The 21,003-nt window shown below is 43.3% G+C and overlaps 1 protein-coding gene across 3 annotated transcripts in view; it reads right to left on the reverse strand.

The window, feature by feature from the left end:
• Positions 1–21,003, reverse strand: part of Prkn (parkin RBR E3 ubiquitin protein ligase) — a 1,182,118-nt gene that overhangs the window by 185,026 nt on the left and 976,089 nt on the right. For all 3 annotated transcript variants that reach the window (XM_021186390.2, XM_029471043.1, XM_021186389.2), the window contains one exon: positions 9,416–9,565. In XM_021186390.2, the coding sequence (XP_021042049.1) occupies positions 9,416–9,565 (150 nt within the window). The remainder of the gene's footprint in view (positions 1–9,415; positions 9,566–21,003) is intronic.

Consider the following 21,003-nt stretch of genomic DNA (forward strand, 5'->3'; position numbering starts at 1 on the left):
GGTAAGACTTGATGAGTCCTCAGAGTGACAAATGACTAACTAGGTCGACCTATTTGGGGTCCCTGCACTGAATGTACGGGCAGGAGATTTAACATATTAAATCAAGTTTATTATTTGTGAAAAGATGTTTTAGGCAGATTGATATTATACTTGGAACTTGAAGTGATTTTGAATATTGAAGCTTATTTCATTTTTATTTTATACAATCATTTAAAGTATTTCTTTGTAAACTATCAAATAATTTTCATAATAATAAGAATTCTTTGAGATTTGCCATTCTTGTAGAATTTAAAGCAAACTATTTCTTAAAATCCTTATTAAGTCACATTTTGATTTTTGCCATTTAAATAACATCGAACTATTTGTGGTTATTTATTTATTTATTTATTTATTCATTTATTATATGTAAGTATACTGTAGCTGTCTTCAGACACTCCAGAAGAGGGCATCAGATCCCATTACAGATGGTTGTGAGCCACCATGTGGTTGCTGGGATTTGAACTCAGGACCTTTGGAAGAGCAGTTGGCCCTCTTAACCGCTGAGCCATCTCACCAGTCCTGTTTTTTTTTTTTTTTTTTTTAAATTTAGTTTGAATTTTTAACTTATTCACTTTACATCCTGCTCACTCTCCCCTCCCAGTCTCCCCCTTCCATAATCTTCCCCCATTCCCTGTCTCCTTCTCCTCTGAGTTAATAGGCCCCCCCTGGGTATCCCCTGTCCCTGGCACTTGATTTTTTAAACCACTGACAAGAGACTAAAAATCAGAGATTCTGCCTAAATTTGGATCCAGAAAGAGTAAGGGCCATGTTCTGTTGAAAAAAAGAAGTTAAAGGGCAACAAAGAAATGTTACATGATATGATGCATGCACCTATTATGGGACAGTATTTGGTTATATGAAGAGTCGGACACACAGTAACAACATGGGAAAGCCTCAAAAATACTGCTGCCAAGACCAGCAAGCGGGACGCAGTAGTGACCCTGCTGATAGAAAATACTCAGATGGGAGTAACTCACAGAGCCGGAAATGAGGAGCGTGGTTTGATAAGCTTCCATTCGCGATGAAGAGACATAGGAGCAAAGAGCTGTGGTGCCTAGATAACACTGTGGATATTTTCAGTTCTATGAGCTTGCGCATTTGCATGATTAAAATGGAAAAATTTGTCATCTATATTTACCACGATAAAAACAATGAATGGGAGAGCAAAGAATCCTGCTCTGATGGTCCCACTCTGTTACCTGTGGGTGTGGGATACTGATTGGAGTGTGAGAAGCAGAGTGGAGAGAAGGAGCCAGAATGCGCGCATTAGGAGGCCATTTTCCGGAGCTGTGGGGCGGGGGCAGGGGGCGGGGCAAGCAATTTGATGCAGAGGAAGGCATGATGGAGGATGTGGCAGTACAGGCTGGAGGAAAGCTCCCTAGGGGACTGGTGTCCGGGAGAGAGCAGAATGAAACAGGGCAGGAGAAAAGCCAGGGAGAACATAGTGAGTCTGTAGAGCTCCTACCAACTGAAGACTAAGGACTTAGGATAAAGGTCTAACGTATGTTTGTGTGTGTGTGTGTGTGTGTGTGTGTGTGTGTGTGTTAAGAAGAAATGTAGCTGCCTGTGTCCCAAAGAATCATCCAACCTCTGGGCTGGAAAGGGGAGAGAGGCTAGCACTCAGAATGCTGGGACAGGAGGACTCAGATCCACATCTTGCAAGAAGGCTCTGAATCATTTCCTGCTGGCTGGGTTCAGCTATAGTCATGTGACCTTTCTTCTTGCTGTGTGGAAGCGATTTGTTCAAATATAAGAATACAACCAAATCTCTAAATTCAACAGTCCCTTTGTGATGGTCATAATATCTGACACAATGTTTTATGAGATATATATCCACCGTGAGAAAATATTCTGCTCCCCGAACTAACTTACCCTATGAAAAGTTGGAATATGCCATTCATTTAATAGAGACTCTTTGACCATGAGCTGTAATTCAGCATACACAGTCAATTTATGAAAATGCATCTTATCTTCCAGAATTGATCTTAAACCTATTACACATGTCTATAACAGTTTTAGAATTAAAAGGATTTTTACTATAGAAATGGACTCTCAGAAATGCAATTGAGCCCTGAGCCAGGCCCAGTGACAAGCTTTCATGACTAGTAAAAATCTACCACCCATTAAAACAGCTTCTATTCACAGCAGACAGAAGCTATCACAGAGACTCACATCTCCATAGTTCTGAGAAGAAGTGACAATGGCATCCTCAACCTCAAATGGGATGTCTATAACGTTAACACAATACTCAAGGCATCATGACTGATGAAGGCATGGGGATTTCAATGGTAGAGGAGCAAGGGGTTGATTGCAAGTGTCTTCTGGGTATGATGGGCATGGCGTACACATGAACTCTTCATAACTATGGTGGCTTGCACAAGACCCACAAGTCAAGACCCCAGCATGGATGGTAGAAAGGCTCTCTAGTTGAGGAGTTATAGGTTGTCAACAACTTTGAGAGCAGGGCAGATTTCTTCAGTGACAGGTCTTCCAATATACTGAGTATGCCCAAGTGGTCACCACCACATTCATATGGCCAATACTAATTAGATTCAGTAGGCCTACACATGCGCACGCATGCACATACGTATGTATGTACATATACACACAGGCATGCATACATGCAACAATAAAACTATAGGATAACATAAATTAGAGAAGGGGGATGCGAGGGAGGCATGTGGAAAGGTGGGAAGAGCTGGCAGATATGATTAAAATGCATTGTATGCATATGAAATGCTGAAGCAAGAGTACTAAAAATACATGTGAGACAAACATAGCATATGATTTGGAAGTCATTTATCCGTTCTCCACTAAGAGGAAAACACGTGGGCCTGCTGGCTTTGAGGCTGAGATCTCGCAAGCTCATTATAACCAGTGGTATGCTACTTAGCACATTGCATAAAAAACCATGAAGGGAACGATTTGAATCCCAAGTTGTTTTGTGAAACACCTGTCTTGGAAAACACAGCGCACAAAAGACCCTTCCTGAGCTACGGAATGGAGAAGATGCACTCCGAGCATTCTACTGCTTCAGGAAACTGCACGCTCACATACCAGAAACTTCTAATCCTACAGAAAATAAAGTTCTCTGCTCCAGCTTACCTCATGCCTGCTACTCATACATCTACCTGTCACTTCATTCCCAGTCAGGAAAGAAAAGCAAAATGGAGTCGCCTTGGTTCTGGGACACTTGAGGTAGAAAGGGAGTGCCTCTGCTGGAACAGGATTCAGAAGGTGGGCCAGGCTGGCTTTGATCTCTGTCCATATCCCAAGATGTCCTTGGGCTTCCAAGACATGGACCACCAGCTCTGCCTTTAGGTGGTTCTGGTGCCTGACCCAAGATTTCATGAATGCTACAACCCCAGCTAAGAAGAGCTTTGGAGTGAGGGCTAAGCGTTCCCAGAGACACTAACAGCAATGAACTGTGTGGTGTATCCCCTCCACCAAACACACCCAGAGGCTGAGGCTGGTTCCGGCCTGGAACTTATCAAATAGTCTGACTGTAACCTAAACCAGTAACACCACCCAATGAATGATGCAGGGGCCTGCTCCTCTCCTGGTTTATACGTTAAATGCAGAGACCCCTTTTGCTCGGCCTATTTTCTCCACATCGCATTCCTAGCAGGCTCCAAAGAAAAGTAACATTTTATTTGGTTTCCACCTGGCTGAATTTACTTTCAGTCTGCACTTGTACTGTAATCCTGCCCCTCATTTCCTTACCTGAGCCCCAAGAACCCGTGTTGCGGGGTCCTCGGTTTGCAAAATGTACCCTCACCCCCACCGCCATGTCCCTATATAGTTCAAATTGACTACCTCCTGAGTGCTGGGATTTGATGCCCAGAGCACCAGGCCTGGCCTGCTCTGTATTCCTGTATTCCAGATTTCTCTTGTTATACATATTGCAGAGGTTAAAGTGTTTGGAGTCAAGACAGAGGATGTTCCAGTGTTGCAACGGTACCTGCACTGTTCTTCAGCAGAACAGAATAGGCGCAAATATAACGCGCAATACAGCTGCTCCCTGCCCTGTGTGACCGCTCAGCACCCAGAATGGGGCTACTGTAAGGAAATGAACTGTTGGTTGTATTGACTTTGGATGTAAGAAACAGCATATGTGCATGTTGAGCATCATGACCCTAGAGAGAGGTCAGAGCATCATCAAAGTAAAACCAAATTCAGTATTCTCTTCAGTGACTCTATTCTGCACCGCCCTGTGCTCTCTGTTAGCTCACAGAGCAAGACCAGGGGTCTTTGGTCGGTTTGTGAGTATGATGACTCCCTAACACAGAGAGTTGGGGGCTTAACATTTTGAAAGGATAAAATTAGTTCATACTTGTGTTAGTCTTTTGTTGCTGTGATGAAATGCATGATAAAGAAATGTACAACGGAAGAACAGGTTTTTTTTTGTTTGTTTGTTTGGTTGGTTGTTGTTTGTTTGTTTAGGCTGACTGTGTTGGTGCTTTCCATCCATCATCGCGTGACTATGTTGTACATCACTCCTGTGCGCTGAGTGGAGAAAAGCAGCTTACATCAGAGGGAAAAGGGTTTCTTAGGAACAAGCTATTATTCTCAAAGAGATGGCTCAAGGAACTTTCTTCCAGGTACTAGTCTCTACTTCCAATGCCCCCGTTTGGCTATGACATGGTTCCTTCCCTGCCACCCATCCTGCCTAGCTACCCCATCACCCTTGACAGCAACCCTAGCTGGGGACCATGCAACAGGAGCATCTCAGAAGATATTCATATCCAAACAGACTAGTACTTCCCTTTATTTAAACAAAAACTGACTAGAGACAAGTAGGACGGCCAGATCTGTGCTGGATTGTAAAGCACACACTTCAAATTGCAGAATAACCAGATCTGTGCTGGACTGTAAAGCATACACTTCAAATCGCAGAACTCCGTCTTTCCAGGAACATTTGTCAATTGACAAACACTTTGCAGAGAAACGGTATGCAGGAGCTTGCTTGTACATTTGTGAACGGCTTCTTTAATTAAAATAAATACTCTCCAAAGCTTTCTATCTTTGCACTCCAAGCTGTCTCGCAGGCAGAATGTCTAGCAAGACTTATTTCCAATCTGCAAATGAGCCAGTCTTGGAGTTGAAATTAGATTTTTGGACACATGTCAAATAAACAAGGAATGCATATTTTTTTTGACATTTCCTAGCATTGATTTTTCTTTCATAAATGCTTTTTGATGAGAAACGCTTTATAGATTAAAAATTAACATATCAACCTTGGCATGGTTCTACCCGGGGCATGTTTGTAGGTTCGGTATGGCAGAGCCTAGAGCTTTTGTGTTCAATGGCATCTATTTAGTCATCCTGATGGATGCTCATCTTGTCTGGTGTCTCCTTGCATACATCACGGTGCAAGCCACATCCAAGTGGAGTCTAGATTTTAACTCCATTTCTTTTTGAAAGAACCAACTCATTATAGCTGACAAAAAATATTTCATTATAATTTATGTATTTTCATAAAAATAAACCAAAATCTCCTTAAAGAACAGCAAAGGAAGCTAGGCATGGTGGCACACGCCGTGGTTCTGGAGAGGGCTTCCTTGGCTACCTATTGAGTTTAAGGCTAGCCAGGTGTACAGAAGAGCCTGCTGCACAATCCAAGCTGAAAACCAACGTCAGGAAGAACACAGAGAACCACCCCCCTCACCCTCACATCAGCGAACGCCTGTTGCCTTTTCATTTCTAAACTCAGTGTATGGATAAAGGGCTCTCTGTCCTATCAGCTATTTTGAGTTTCAATTCAATCATAACTTAAATCTTTGCATCTTCATTGACTCCTCCCCTACACAAAGACTGAAGGTAAGGGTCAGACTCTCACTTCACTAAAATCCCTAATAAGATCAAAGTCACCTTTTTTTTTCCCCGCCCCTAATGCAGCATGACCATACTCTGCATGTGTCTGTGAATCTAGGTTTGATGCTGGGTTGACAACTTAGAGCTTGCGAGATTTTAAGACTGGTTCTGAGGAATGCAGTGCAGAGCAACAGCTTTGCTCTACAGGACTCAGGAGGGGCCCGTGTTGATGAGGGACTGAGGCACATGCCACAGTGTCGCCCTTTGACCCAGCTCCCTGCTATGTAGGCACTATCTGTTAAAGAAAGGGGGACGGTTGAGGGCCTAAAGAAATGCCTTTTCATTTCCTTAGCAAAATACAGTTTTAAGAGGAGGAGCGATGGCTCAGTGGTTAACAGTCTTCCAGAGTACCCGGGTTCAATTCCCACTACCCACAGGATGGAGACAGTTGTCTGTAGCTCCAGTTCTCGGGGATTCTACACCCTCATCCAGACATACGTGCAGGCGAAACCCCAATGCACGTGAAATAAAAACACATTTATAAAAAAATATGCTTTTAAAGGTCTCTTTATTTTGTTTGATTTCCTTTTGGCTGATACTAAATCATGTCCCTGGGTTTCTAATTTAAAATGAAAAATTGTTCACTCAAATTCAGTTATTATAAAAAAATGTCTCTTGGATATATTCCAGTCCAAATAAGACAAATACGCTTGGTTTATCGGGGACACAGGAGGTTTGACTCTCATACTTCCCTTCATTCCTGGTCAGTGACTATGGTGGTGTTTTGTATTTGGCTGCTATTTTCCAGTATTAAGCACGTCAACATTTTGCATAGCAGGCATAAATGTTAGTGAGGTAGTTCTGATGCATTGTGAGGAGGCTGCAGGAAGAACAGTGCATCACAGACATTCCTCAGGAAATCAATTAATGCTTTTATGAGCCATAGTCTAAATACGATCAAAGTCTTAGCTCAGAATGGGGGAATGGGGTCAGGTTATTTGATCCATATATATATGGATGTGTATATATATATATATATATATATATATATATATATATATATATATGTCCTGGTGATATATAAATATTCTGTGCTCAGCAAAAACTAAAATTGCAGTGCTCCCAAGACTAAGAGAGAGCTCCCAAGAGTAAGAGATTTCATATGCCAGCGCGCACAAGCTCGCTACCTGGTGGCTGAGGGAGCCTTTGATAGGTACTTTCTGTAGTGGACTTTCTGTGCATCCCTACACAGACCATCAAATTGTAGGAGTGCTATTAAGACACCCTGTTATAAAAGTGTGTGAAGGCACTTACTTTCTGACCACATCTTTGTGAGGCTAAGGAAGCAGTTCTAATACTGGGATCGATGAGTGGAAAGCAAGTTTAGTTTATTTCTGATGCTTCTGCATTATTTGGGACACTCTGTCATCCATTTACTCCAGGGAACCTCAACCACATGACTTTACCGTGAAGAAGACTGTAGAATCGGGGCAGGAATATGGAGTGGGATAATCAGTACAAATTTCAACTCGAATCCTAGGAAGTGGTACCTTCTCTCAAATCATTGTTTACCTTAGCAATGAATCTGCCGTGACCACGACAGATCTGCCAGGCTATTGCCAGATGGACCTTGACTGTCACAGAAAACCTTCTAATAGCATGTTAGATAATGCTCACTGAGCCTTGGCATCTGGTGAGCTCAGAGACAGAAAGGCAGAAAGGGTCAGAGGATCTCATTTTCCAATGGACATGAATATGTGTTTGTACAACAGGGTCCTATATACTAACCATCCTACAGGCAGGTCTCTCTGCTTCTGTCACACTCTCAGAGGGATGCTCCCTCAGACTGTAACCTCATCGGACACCCTGAAGCACAACTCTCAGCCAAAGCCTTTGTTTGAGACTCCTGACCCTTAGAAGCTCTGGGACCTAATACATGTCCTAAGAAATGAGGGAATGGAGGGCTATTTGTTACACGGCATTAGCTAATGAACACAGCCCGACATTTCTTCTTCCGCAAACAACAAAACAGAACAAATCAAATTAAAACAAAGACTCATATTACCCAGATTTCCAAAGGACAAAGGGACGCCCAAATATAGCCCCCCTCGTCCCCTCCCCGCAGAGGTCAAGTTCGTTCCCAAACACACATGACCCAAAGGCATTGCAACCATTCAAACAACCTCTGAAGCAAATTCCTGAGCCAGGGAGATGGTTCAGTGGGCATTTGTCACCAAGTCCGTGACTCTGGGTGCTAGTGACCCCCAGGATCCACACCAAGTACGTGACTCTGAGTATGACCCTCCAGAACCCCCACAGTCAGAGGAGAGAACTGACTCCCACAAGCTATCTTCGTATTTTCACTCCAATATTAAATACATTTATTAAATTTTTAGAAAGTAATTTCTCAGGCTTTGCAGTTTAAATACACAGGCTGCTCATGAAGCCATGCTGTATTAAAAAAAAAAAAAAGGATTGAACCCAAATACACAAATACCACATGAATGTTTCCAAAATACAACACGACTTAAAACCTTGAAAGTTCTCACAGCAATGTAAGAAACAATGTAAAAACTAGGCCAAAGAAATCATCTTTCTCATGAAGCAATATTAAAAGTCAGCTTTATAGACAAAACCATTAGGATAACAGCAGACAGACAAATGAAATTAGCCATCAGTCTAAAATGACTGTAACTTGCTTGCAAAGAAAGTAGTTGACAGGATTCTGATTCCCAACTGTGGCAGCCAGCCTCAGGCCATCCACAGGCAGTGTGGACTACACCGTATGTGGTGGAGACCAAGGCTGGGGCTGAGGTTTGATTTATACAGCTTGTGAGGACAGTGAACTTCCCTGAGCCTTCATTTGCACGCAACTATGGTTATTAACCCAGAGGCAACTTTTGTTTGTTTTCCTTTCAGAGCATCAGGGCATCTATATTTCAACTTTTACTTCCTCTACCACACAACACTGTCTTTGTGAGGCACATCATAGGACACACAGCAAGCTTCGCTAGAACAACAAACGCTAACGTATGTACAAGAGACTTAACCAAGAGCCAGACCTGGGTACTAAGACATGGCTAGTTGTACCCTTCTTCAGAAAACTCATGAATCTGCAGTTCTAAAAGAAATGTTTCCCATCAAAGATCAACAGCAGATGGTAAATGCTGAGGTGAAAGGACTAAACAGTCCCCATGGGGACCTCGCTTCCTCCTCCACTTTTACTCTGAGGGCTTTGAGAAGACTTTCTCTGCCCCCCTGCATCAACTGAACATGGCAAGGAATATGTAAAGGTCTGGTGTGGGGGTTTCAAGCATCTTAAAACAAACATCCCAGCAAACAGAGCGCAGAACATCCCAGCACAATTCCTCCTTCCAACATAAATACAAACAGTTTCAGAGGTCGACTCCTCAGGAATGAAGAAGACAAAGAAAAAGCAATCTGTTTTTCTGTAATCAGTTCAATATGTCTGAACCTGGAAGGAAAATGCCAGCGGTCTTAAGAGTCTCCACGAAAGCAAGGTGCACACCACCAAGTGCCACTAGATGTGGTCAGTACTCACCCCGCAGCCCAGGCCGTTGCCCCCTTCGCAGGTGACTTTCCTCTGACCCTGTTCAGGTAGCAGTCCAGCTCCACAGCCAGGACGGGGGCACAGCACACCTCCCATTTGCAGCACGCATTCCTCAGCACCATACTGCTGGTACCTATTGTACTGGAAGAATCGAAAGGCAAGGTGAGCTTTGCATGGTGACCCAGAGCAGTCTCAGACAAGACTTATTTCTGCCTGAGGCTCCCAGTTAAAGGACTCTAGGATTGTCTTCTCAGTTCAGTTCAGGGAAGGATGCACATTTGGGGGGTGGGAGTAAGATGGTAGGGGGATCGTATTTGGGGGATTTGAGGATAAGGATATGGGGTAAAAGTGTGACCCAGCACAGTGAAAGTTTTCCATACTCAAAACAAAAATGAATTAGTTCGTAGTCAGACATGGTGCCAAATGCCTGTAATCCCAGCACTTGGGAGGTAGGGGCAGAACGATTAGGACTTTGTGGTTATCCCGGGATACAAGAAACTTTTCCTGAAAACCCAGGGAGAAAGGGGTATATACATTTAACATGTTTTTTCTTTAGAAAACAGATTTTTTTCCACCCAAATCTAGTGTTCTGTGACACTGTGTCCATAAACTATTCTAACTTTTAAGTACTATATGTATTTTAAATGATGAGTGCTATCAGTCTTTTAAGGTAATATATTTGTATGTTTCTATTCCAGATTTGATGAGGCTTTATTTATTTATTTATTTATTTATTTATTTATTTATTTATTTGAGACAGGGTTTCTCTGTGTAGCCCTGGCTGTCCTGGAACTCACTTTGTAGACCAGGCTGGCCTCGAACTCAGAAATCCGCCTACCTCTGCCTCCTGAGTGCTGGAATTAAAGGCGTGTGCCACCACCGCCGAGCTTGATGAGGCTTTATAATCACTTAGAAAACAGACCTCACAGTTGCTGACCACCTGTAAGTTGACAGTGGGCTTGAAGAAGAGGATTGTCAATCAAAGAGCATTCTCCTGCTATTCTGCCTGGTTCCCTTTCCACTGGCTTCATTATGAGAGTTTTCATGGTTATGGTGTCTCTTCATAGCAACAGAAACCCTTGTTAAGACACCAAGCCAGCCCTATGGTGCATTCAAAGCTTCCTGGACAGGAATGCAAGCAGATACAGACGTCTACGGGCCCAGAGAGAAGGTACAAAAAAGGTATGAGAGGGAAGATGGGTGGGAAAGGGGTCTGGTGGGGGAGACAGGAGCTCAAGGGATAGGGCTAGATCAGAAAAGCACTATCTCTGTATGTGTACATGAACACATTCATGTGCGCAAGGAAGGAGTCTTAGAAGGAGCAAGGCTTCTAAAGACATCCCCTCTAGGCTCTGTTCACAGCCTAGGTCTACAGCACCAGATCCCAACTTGGGACAGTCTCCAGGCCTGCCCACCATTGAAGAGACACCCTTAGGGCAGGGTGGATTCTGAGGTATCTTCCTTTATTCCCCTCTCCCCAGAAGTTCTGAGTGCCCTTTAATCTGGGAGACAGGAGACAGGTGAAATGTTCCCTCCTAATGGGATCCTGGACTTGGGGTATAATTCTGGAAGGCCTAGGGGATGCCCACTTCACTTTTGTCTCGAGCCCAATAGAAGAGTGGGTGACCAGGCTCACTGCAGCATCCTCCCTCCCCTCCACTGCCACTGTGAAACCACATACCCATGCCTTTGGGGTTTCTTTCTTGTCTGGGTTTGGGGTAGGGACAACTAGAAGCCATCTTCTCTTAGGTCATTTACTGAGTACCCTTTTGGGATAGCAGACCCTGAGACCCCTTCTGTCAGAGTTCTAGGCTGTTCCCCACAGAGACTGCTGTGTGTTTATGTGTCACTGTGATAAAAACACTGACCAAAACAAACTTTTGGAAGCAAGGATTTACCTGGCTTACCGGTTACAGCCTATCATCTAGGGAAAGGAGCCTGGAGGCAGGAACTGAAGCAAGCAGCATTGTCCCTCTGGGCCTCTGCTTCAGTTCCTGCTTGCTTCCTCTGCCTTGCTCAGAGGCTTTTCAGATATAGTCCAGGCCCACCTGCCTAGGGATTGTGCCCCTCACAGTGGGCTAGGCTCTTTTATATTAATTAGCAATGTTTTAAAAAAGAACCTACCCCATAGACATGTCCACAGGCCAGTGTGAGAGAGGTAATTCCTCATTTGAGGTTCTCTCTTCCTAGGTAGTTCTGGTTCATGTCACGCTGTCAAAAACTAACCAGGGCTCTGTGCTTCTGGACTGTTGTACCCCTGACTTTTTGTCTGAGCTCAGGTCCCCATAGTGGTGTCCTCGCCCGTGGAAGACATCTGGAATTCCACGGGAACACGGCGCTTCTGATACTGTTCTGACACTATTGGACCATTTTGGCTTCTAAACTCAGGTCACTGAAGTGGATTTGCTAAGTTATTAACTGATTTATGTAGCCTTTGCTGAGAGTCCACCCCGTATCCATCAGATACTCCCGAGAGTCCAATTTGAGGATGGAGCACTGAAGAAAGCGAGGAGCCCTGTCCTCATCTGTGAGACGATCACACCAAATGCTGAAAGATGAACATGAAAGGGTTCTGAGGGGCTGTGAGTGAGGGGAATGATAAAGAAGATTGGGATGGGCTCCCCGGGAAGCCAGTCATGGTGAGTATAAGCAGTGTTTGGGGAAAGCCTTACAGACAAGGCACGCTTCAGTAGATATCTGAAGGAGATGTGAAAGTAAGCCTGCGGCTCCCCAGGGAAGGAGTTCTGCAGCCGGAACAGCAGATGGTACAAAGGTCCTGAGGCCGTAAATACTTGGCTGTTTTGAGCAGTACTTGTAAGAGCAGTGGGATTGAAACTGATTGAGCCAGGAAGTGTGAGAGACAGTGAAGGCAGAAGGTTCACGGGGCTCCTGGATGTTGGGGTCCCTGACGGCTATTGTAAGAACTCTGACTGTTTCTCTAAAAGATACCAGGAGCCTTGGAGAGCTCTGAGTAGAGGATTGGTATGACTTGACTGATGTTTTAAAGGCATCTGCCTGACAGATACACTCAAAATAGACTCTAAAGGGCATAGGGGATGCAGGAAGCAGAGATGCTTGCCCAAGCTCTCTTTGGCAGTCACTGTGAGTGCTGATGGCAGCCTGGACCAGGGAGGTGGTGTGGAGGTGGGATCACTGGCTGAAGCTGGACACACGGAAAGGCAAAAACAATAGAACTTTCAGGCAGATTGCTTGCCTGGTATGAGACAAAGAGGAGTCAAGTTTGAGTGTGATACATTTCCCTTAGAAGGTGGGAAGGGAGGGAATATACTGGAATGAGGTATAGATGTGTGTATGTGTGTGTTTGTGTGTGTGTGTGTGTGTTATGGGAGTACAAAAAAGAAGTCATTACTTCTGTCACACTTATGTTCAATTCTGACACCTCATACACAAGTACCTGGGAATGTCCCCTGAATGGCTTAGTTAATTTAGAAGGTGTAGGTTGTGGATACACATTGAAAGTTCTCCTCTGTTCTCTCACTGTTCTGGTCCCATCCAAACAAGACAGGGGACCCGAATGAACCTCTTTATGTACATGCTAATGACCTCTACACACAGTGGTATGCACAATGTGTTTCCTCAATGACATAGTCTAAGGTCACATATTATAAGTAAATCTTCATGGGAGGTGGCTTTCTGGAAAATATAAGCTATGTAGTTATTAGTGTAGGAAATGAGGTATTTCATTGAGTGATTAGATATTTATACAATTGAAAAACCTTGTATTCTCTCTCTTTCTCTCCCCCTACCTATATATTCAATGTGAAATTTACAACTAAGCTATCTCTAGCCCACTGTGCTTATGAGATAGAGCCTTGTACTGGGGTCCATGCTGGCCTGGACCTTGAGGTAGTTCTCCTGCCTTGGCTTCTCAAGTGCTGGGGTTCCAGGTACAAGTCAAGCCCCCAGTTTTCTCACCCATGTTTTAAATTAGACACCCTCTTTCCCTTTCCCCTTTTCTTCCACACAGATTTCTCCTTAGTGTGGGGCTTTGTCTTGAGAAGAAAATTTGGCTGGCTAGATCTTTTGAGACTGGGCGAGTTCAGTCCCTTTGAAATAATTTTATGCAGATTCTCTACATCCATACAGTATCTATCTATCTATCTATCTATCTATCTATCTATCTATCTATCTATCTATCTAGGTATAGGTATAGGTATAGGTATAGGTATAGGTATAGGTATAGGTATAGGTATAGGTATAGGTAAAGGTAAACTGTGAACCTTGAACGATGGCTTACCAATAGTTTGTATACACTGTAAGAAGCTGCATATGTATCAAAAGATGGCCTAGTCGGCCATCACTGGAAAGAGAGGCCCATTGGACATGCAAACTTTATATGTCCCAGTACAGGGGAATGCCAGGGCCAAAAAAATGGGAAAGGGTGGGTAGGGAAGTAGGAGGGAGGGTATGGGGGACTTTTGGGATAGCATTGGAAATGTAATTGAGGAAAAGATCTATTAAAGACAAAAATTAAAATAAAAAAAAAGAAAAACCAAATCTAACTAAACCAAAACATAAATAAATTAGTCACATGAAAAAAAAAAGAATAGAATGAATTAGTGGACTCTAACTATTAAGTCTCAATAATTAATTCAAAAAATCTAATAAAATAATAGCAATGGATATTAATAATAGTGATTTAGAATGAATTTATCTATATAAATAAGTTTCAAAATAATTGTTCTTAATTGGGGGTGCAGTTTACTGGTAAAGCCCTTACCTAGCGTGTATAATGGCCTGGGTTTCATTCTCCAGCAGCAGCAGCAACAACAATGCACGTACACATACCACAAACGACACACATATACACACACACCATATCCTCCCCACAAAGGACACACATATACACTCACACCATATCCTCCCCACAAAGGACACACTTATACACTCACACCATATCCTCCCCACAAAGGACACACATATACACTCACACCATATCCTCCTCACAAAGGACACACATATACACTCACACCATATCCTCCCCCCACCCCCACAAGTATCTGTTGATCTTATCACCTGATAACTGCTTCTTCAGCTCTTTAATTTACTCAAAGAACCTCACTACCCTGATCCTGGGACAAAGGCTTTTTCCTAGGCAGATGTTAACTACAGACCAGGGCTGATAGCAGATCAGAGTCTTACGGACTTCATTCATTCATGGTTGTCTCAAATGCCAATGCTGTGCACAAAGCTATGCTCTTCTTTCTGCTCATCAGATAAAAGTGTAACTGTTATTTTACTTCTGATAAACTCAAGAGCACTGGATACACAATTTGTTTTCTAAGGGAAGACAAATACTTCAACATATGCCTATGATTTCCAGTGATTAAAAATCACATGCAGAATTTTAATGTGCCAATTGAAAGCATATTTGTGTGTGTGTGTGTGTGTGTGTGTGTGTGTGTGTGTGAATGTGTGCATTGTTGTGCGCATACAGAAGCCAGATGGCATTGGATGTCCTGAAGTAACAGGCCTCATTTTATTTGCTTGACACAGGGTCTCTTAACGAACTTGGAACTTTCCAGGTTGGCTAGGATGCTTGGCCTGGGAGCCTCATTTGTCTTCTGGTTTCCTTCCTCACATCCCTGGTGTTACTAGTACTTCTAGCTACAGTCAAGTTTTAAGGGGTTCTAGGAATTTGAACTCAGGTCTACATTTTGCTCAACAAGTACTCTCTTTTTAAAAAAATTATTTATTTATTTATTTATTTATTTATTTATTTATTTATTTACTGTATTCACAGTTGCTCTCTTCAGATACACCAGAAGAGGGCATCAGACCTCATTGCAGATGGTTGTGAGCCACCATGTTGTTGCTGGGAATTGAACTCAGGACCTCTGGAAGAAGAACAGTCAGTGTTCTCAACCACTGAGCCATCTCTCTAGCCCTCAACAAGTACTCTTATCCATTGAAACATCTCCCCAGCCCAGCCCAGCCCAGCGCAGCCCAACCCAACCCACCCAACACACACACACACACACACACACACACACACACACACACACATACACACCATTATTCTATGAAATTTGTAAGTAAAACTTTGACCTAAAACTAATAATGTGATAGTATTTGAAGAAAGCTTAATGCCCTAAGGAAATAATTTAGGCATGTAATTAGCAAATAGCCTTGTTTAGTTTCTTTCAAGATATGACCCACATTTCCACAGACTCCCTTTAACCTCTCATGGGCATGACAAACAGATTTTAGTGGGAGCACAACACTCTAGCTTCATGGAGAGCATAGACAGAATGCTAAGTAGAGCAGAATATCTATGTTTACTTCAGTGTAAAATTTATGGAATTGTGGTAGGTAATTGATAAATGGATTCCAAATGGCAAAACCAGCTGTTCTTTTAATGCTTTTTGCGTTGTTTCTGTGGGGGTTATTTTTACTTTCCAACCTTGGATATCACTTTATAAACAGACCTAATTTGGAGAATGTCATTACATGGTAACATAGACTAAGCCTAAGAAAATCAAAGCAAGTAATTAGCCACAAATAACTTATTGCTTGCCTTTGGAATACATGGTGTGTGTGTGTGTGTGTGTGTGTGTGTGTGTGTGTGTGTATGTGTGTATGTGTGCTAATATTACATTGTCAAACTTCTAATTTAAGCTTTGGTTAAATCAGGTTTGCAGATTTTCAGATATAATTCCATAAAGTGGATAGTTCACAGATAACTTCTATCTCACTTTTCCTGTTGTCAAAACACCTGGAAAAAAGCAACCAAAGAAGGAAGGGCTTATTTTGGCTCGGTTTCAAGTGTATTATGCTGGGGACGTCAAAACAGCAAGAGCTTGAAGCAGCTGATCATATTATGTCTGCTGTCAGCAAGAAGAGAGTACTGAACACTTGTGCTCAGTGTAGGGAATGGTGGTGCCCACAGTGGTCAGGTCTTCTCATCTTAGTCACCCCCACAGGCATGTCCTTTCCCTCAGTGATTCTAACTCTCAAGTTGATAATTGAGATCAACTATTGTGTCTAAAATAATTTATATTTTATTACATAATATTTGCAAAACATTTTTTTAAAAAAATAATCATGCCAAGAAAGCATGTGACACTTCACCCAAGGAAATAACAAATCATTTGCTCATAGTTCATAGAAACATAATGACAGATGTATTGTTAGAATGCCTCACCTCTGTAAGATTTTAGCTTATTGTTATGCTTTCTACCTTATTTGTGGAATAAAAGTTCCATCTTTTTGTGTGTACTCTCATAGATTTCTTTTTTTAAAAAAGAAGAAGTATTCATTTGAAAGTACCAGGCTCATTGGGGTTTCAACAAAATCTTGTTTTAGGATTCTAAATAATGAGTCATGGGATAGTATGATGAAACAGATCCTGTATTTTGTTGGCCTGAAGGCAGTTAGAAGAGTTACGCTGAGCAGATTATCATTTCATAATGAGGCAGAGGTCACTGGCTCAAGCCCCATGTGGGCCAGTGATCTCCCTTTGTCTTCTTTTTAACTGACTGACTGCATGCTAAGTCCATGAAAGAACATGGGTGATGGCCTGAGGGGTCATGCTAGGAGAGAGTGTGCTTTTGTGGCCTCCTGTTTTCTGTTTCACTCTTGGGCTTAATTTGCATGCTTTCCCAGGGAAAGTGAAGCAAGAAAGGAAATCTAGATTTTTTTAAAAGTCAGAGAAATGTTAAGAACAGAGGAAGGAGGCTGAGACCAGGATGGGGTAAGGCTGGCAGATGTTCTGTGAAAGTGAGTCAGGCCTTGTCAGCCATCCAGGAGCTGCCTGCCCCCAGGCAACTGCTTGGAGACTGGTTTTGTGCTGTCCTGGTGTTTTCCAGAGCATCCTTTTGGGGGCACTCAGATACAGCTATTAGGCCTCTTTTGCCTTCTGGCATGGATTCTGGCTTCTGTTAACTGAAGCTGTATGAGGGTGGTCCTTGGGGTAGGTGGGTGTGGCACTCGCCCTCCCTGGATCACTGGGAGAAGAACTGGTGCTCTGTGCCACACACCCGTGCTAGCCCTTTGGCTACTGGCTGAATCCTTCCCATAGGAAGTGATGGGTGAAGCCTTGAGGTCACAAGGATGCACAGTCTGAAGTCAACATTAGAACTTGGCATGGCACAGTATCTCCATTTTCCTTCCTTTTTCCATTTTGGTGAAAAGAGAATACAAACAAACAAAAGTCATTTTTTCACTGTTCCTTAGTCACTCACTAAAACCTAACAAAACCCCACGTATTGTTTACTTGCTTGGGTTAAAAATGCCAAGAACAACTATGTAAGAGACCAGTAACATTTTCTAAAAATTTCCCCTTGCTATACAGAGAATACCCTATTTTTCCCATATGCATTAAAAGATTATTATTATTATTATTTTTAAAAGTACTCCTAAAATCGTCTGTAATCTCCTCCTAATTTTTCATCATTTGCAGGTTGTTAGTCTGCGGGAGTTAGTGATGGTCTCAGTGTTGGCTCCTGTCACCTGCTGAGCCTGTTCTCTATGCCATTTCCAGTAATGTTCTTTGCATCCCTGGACATCTGTCGGCTGCTGCTGAAGTGGATTGGTTAGAGGAAGGGCTGGGCCTTGTGTACTGAGTAGGAAAAGCAATCATTAGGATGGAGGAATCGGATGCAAGGAGAAAGCACACCAGTGTACGCCGGAGCAATGACTGGGGGCGACAGACAGAATCCTGGACTGTCATTTAGGAAGCCCATCAGATACTTGAAATGAGATGGTGCCAAGAATTTGTATCTCAACTTCTGGGGGTGGTAGAATCTTAGGGGAGGAAGTGGAAAACGACGAGCTTCTCTGTTTCTTCTGTGCTCTGTTAAGAACTGCAGGGTGTCTTCAGGGAAGACAAGGCTAGGAAGGCAGGAACCATGAAAGATCTCTTCCTCCCCAGGGTTTTTAGCTGATGTGACTTGCTGAGACTCTGTAAGCAGGAGCTCCTAGCTGTCTTGATGGGCACAGCCCTTGCACTGCTGCCTTTATATACAATATGTTTCCCTTTGCCTTTGTTCCAGAGAAAAAGCTTGGAGTAGTATTAGGTTAGTTGGCAAGTCTAAGCCCCACCCTGTAGAGAAGTAGAATTTGGCTCTGATTTTCTCAGAACGTGCTGTGGTCCTTATGGCTGACCCCACCTTCCTTTCTCTGTCTCCCTGTCCTCCCAGTTGAGGATGTTCATAGTTCTCCCTTCATTTCAGAATATGTCTCTTGATTCAGTGCTGAGGCAGGCCTGAAGGTTTCCAGGGGGCTTAGAGGCCGGTAGAAGGGAGCTGCTGGGTGCCCCTTGTTCACAAGTGTTGTGTAAGGCCCTGGGTGAGACACTGGAACAGGTTCATTCCAGCGAACACTTAGTTAATGAACCCATCAGAACCTGAATGACTCAGAGGTTTTTATAATGATTTTCCTGGTCTTATCTAGATGGTCTTGTATCTACTGTGACCTACCCTTGAATGTGAGCCAGCCTGTAGTGTGAAGGGGCCTTCTTCGGTGAGAGATGCGGGTGGTTCAGAGGAACATGTGTTTTCCTGCAGAGATCATCAGAGGGCATCTGCCCCACTCCTTACATTGTGCCCTGCTGAATGCTGACTTTTGGTGTGTGTCTGCTGTTACTGTCACAATCTTCAGTGCCATTAACCATTCTCCAGCATGCATCAATTTTGGCTCTTCCCCTCTCTCCTCCATCTTTCCTTGTGATCCTGATTCATGAGAAACAAACTGTCCTGTGTAGTCAGCTTCTTAAAATGTTCCCCCTTTTCTTGACTTACCCCAAACTCTTCCATCTCCCTCAGTCTTATAGATTTCCTGGAGCCCTGTGCAGCCTCTTTCTTACCTTTTCCTTTCCACTACTGTCCTTGTGAGTGGATGCTGGATACAGCCCTTCACTCTTGGAAGAATAGCCTCTGGCTCAGTCTGCAAGCTCAGCTCTTGGCTTTGTGGTTATTCTAGGGAACTTGAACTCCTTCCTGTTTGGTGAACCATTTACTGATGTGCTCTTTCAGGCTGATCTCATCATCTCTGTGATGTTTCCCATAGTTCTCTTTAGGCCTTATCTCCTCAAGAGGAGGGACCAACTCTTAGTACTTCCCTCCCAAGGAGCATCCTCTATTTTTCTAAACTTTTAAATCAAGATATGCACATGACTTAATTCAACCTCAGGGGGTCTTTTGATTATTGGGTCTCACATTTCCCCTTGTCCTCTTCAAATTTAATTACCAGTCTGACTTAGATTTTCATTATCCATCACCATAAATGCTGCCTAGAAAACATAGATATCCACAGCCCTGTTTGCTCAAGAACTCTGGGGAAAACCCTAGGCTTAGTAATGTGTCTTCCACCTTGGGCCTTGTGGTACTTTGAATGAGAGTGGCTCCCATAGTCTCATATATTTGAGTACTTTGCCCTCAGTTAGTAGACCAGTTTGGGAAGGATTAGGAGGTATGACTACATGGGAGGAGGTGTGGCCTTGTTGGGGTGGGTGTGGCCATACTGGAGGAGGTGTGTCATTGGGAGGGTAGGTTTTGGAGTTTCAAAAGATCCTTGCAATTCTCACTGCTCCTTCTCTCTGCTTTGTGCTGTGGATCAAGATGTAAGCTCTCAGCTATTGCTCCAATGCCATGCCACCCTGCCTGTCCCATAGATGTTATGCTACTTACCATGACACACATGAACTCCTATCCCTCTGAAACTGCAAGCCTCAAATAAACCCTTCTGTAAGTTGCCTAGGTCATGTGTTTTATCAGAGCAATAGGGAAGTAACTGACACAAGCATGGGCCCACTGAAAACACATGTACATGTAAACATGTACACACATAAACATGCACACACATACACACATAAACATGCACACATGTATACACATAAACATGTACACATGTACACACAAAAACATGCACACATGTATTCGTTGCTCTCCGTTGAAATGATGCAGTTGATTTCTTAGTCATCCATCACAATTTCCACACTGATCACACACATCAGGTGGAGGTGTAAATGTCCCTTGTTTGGTGCTATGTTGGTCCTCTAGTGGCATGTTTTCTTTACTTTCTTCCCAATCTGCTCATGTCCCATTTCCCTTCCACTGGTCAGGGATGGTAGGCTTGAGAGTAAAGCAGGTCCACTCTCAGGAAACCAACACAAGTTGCCTTCCTTCCTGCAGCTGCAACTCACCGGCACCTGAAAGGCAGACCTTCGGAGGACTCTCCAGACCTCAAGTGTTTCACAATTGATACCTGCTTTGGGACTCAAATCCAATTTTATAGTCACTCTATTCATCTGCGATGTTTAAAAATCCTTGTCCAGTGGCTGAGTCTCTAAGACTGAACTGTGAGCATAAATCAGAAAAAGAACAAGAAGCCAAAATAAATGTATCAGGAGCTGGAGAGATGACTTAGAGGTTAATAGCACCGACTGCTCTTGCAGAGGATCTAAGCTTGAGTCTCAGCACCCACATGGTGGCTCAGAACCATCTGTGACTCCAGTTCCAGGGGATTTGATGCCTTCCTTCTGTTCTCTGTGGGCATTGCATGGACATGGCACATAGTTATACACACAGGTAAAAGACAATAAATTAAAAAATTGAGCC

Source organism: Mus caroli, chromosome 17, assembly GCF_900094665.2.
Source record: "Mus caroli chromosome 17, CAROLI_EIJ_v1.1, whole genome shotgun sequence".
Lineage (NCBI taxonomy): Eukaryota > Metazoa > Chordata > Mammalia > Rodentia > Muridae > Mus > Mus caroli.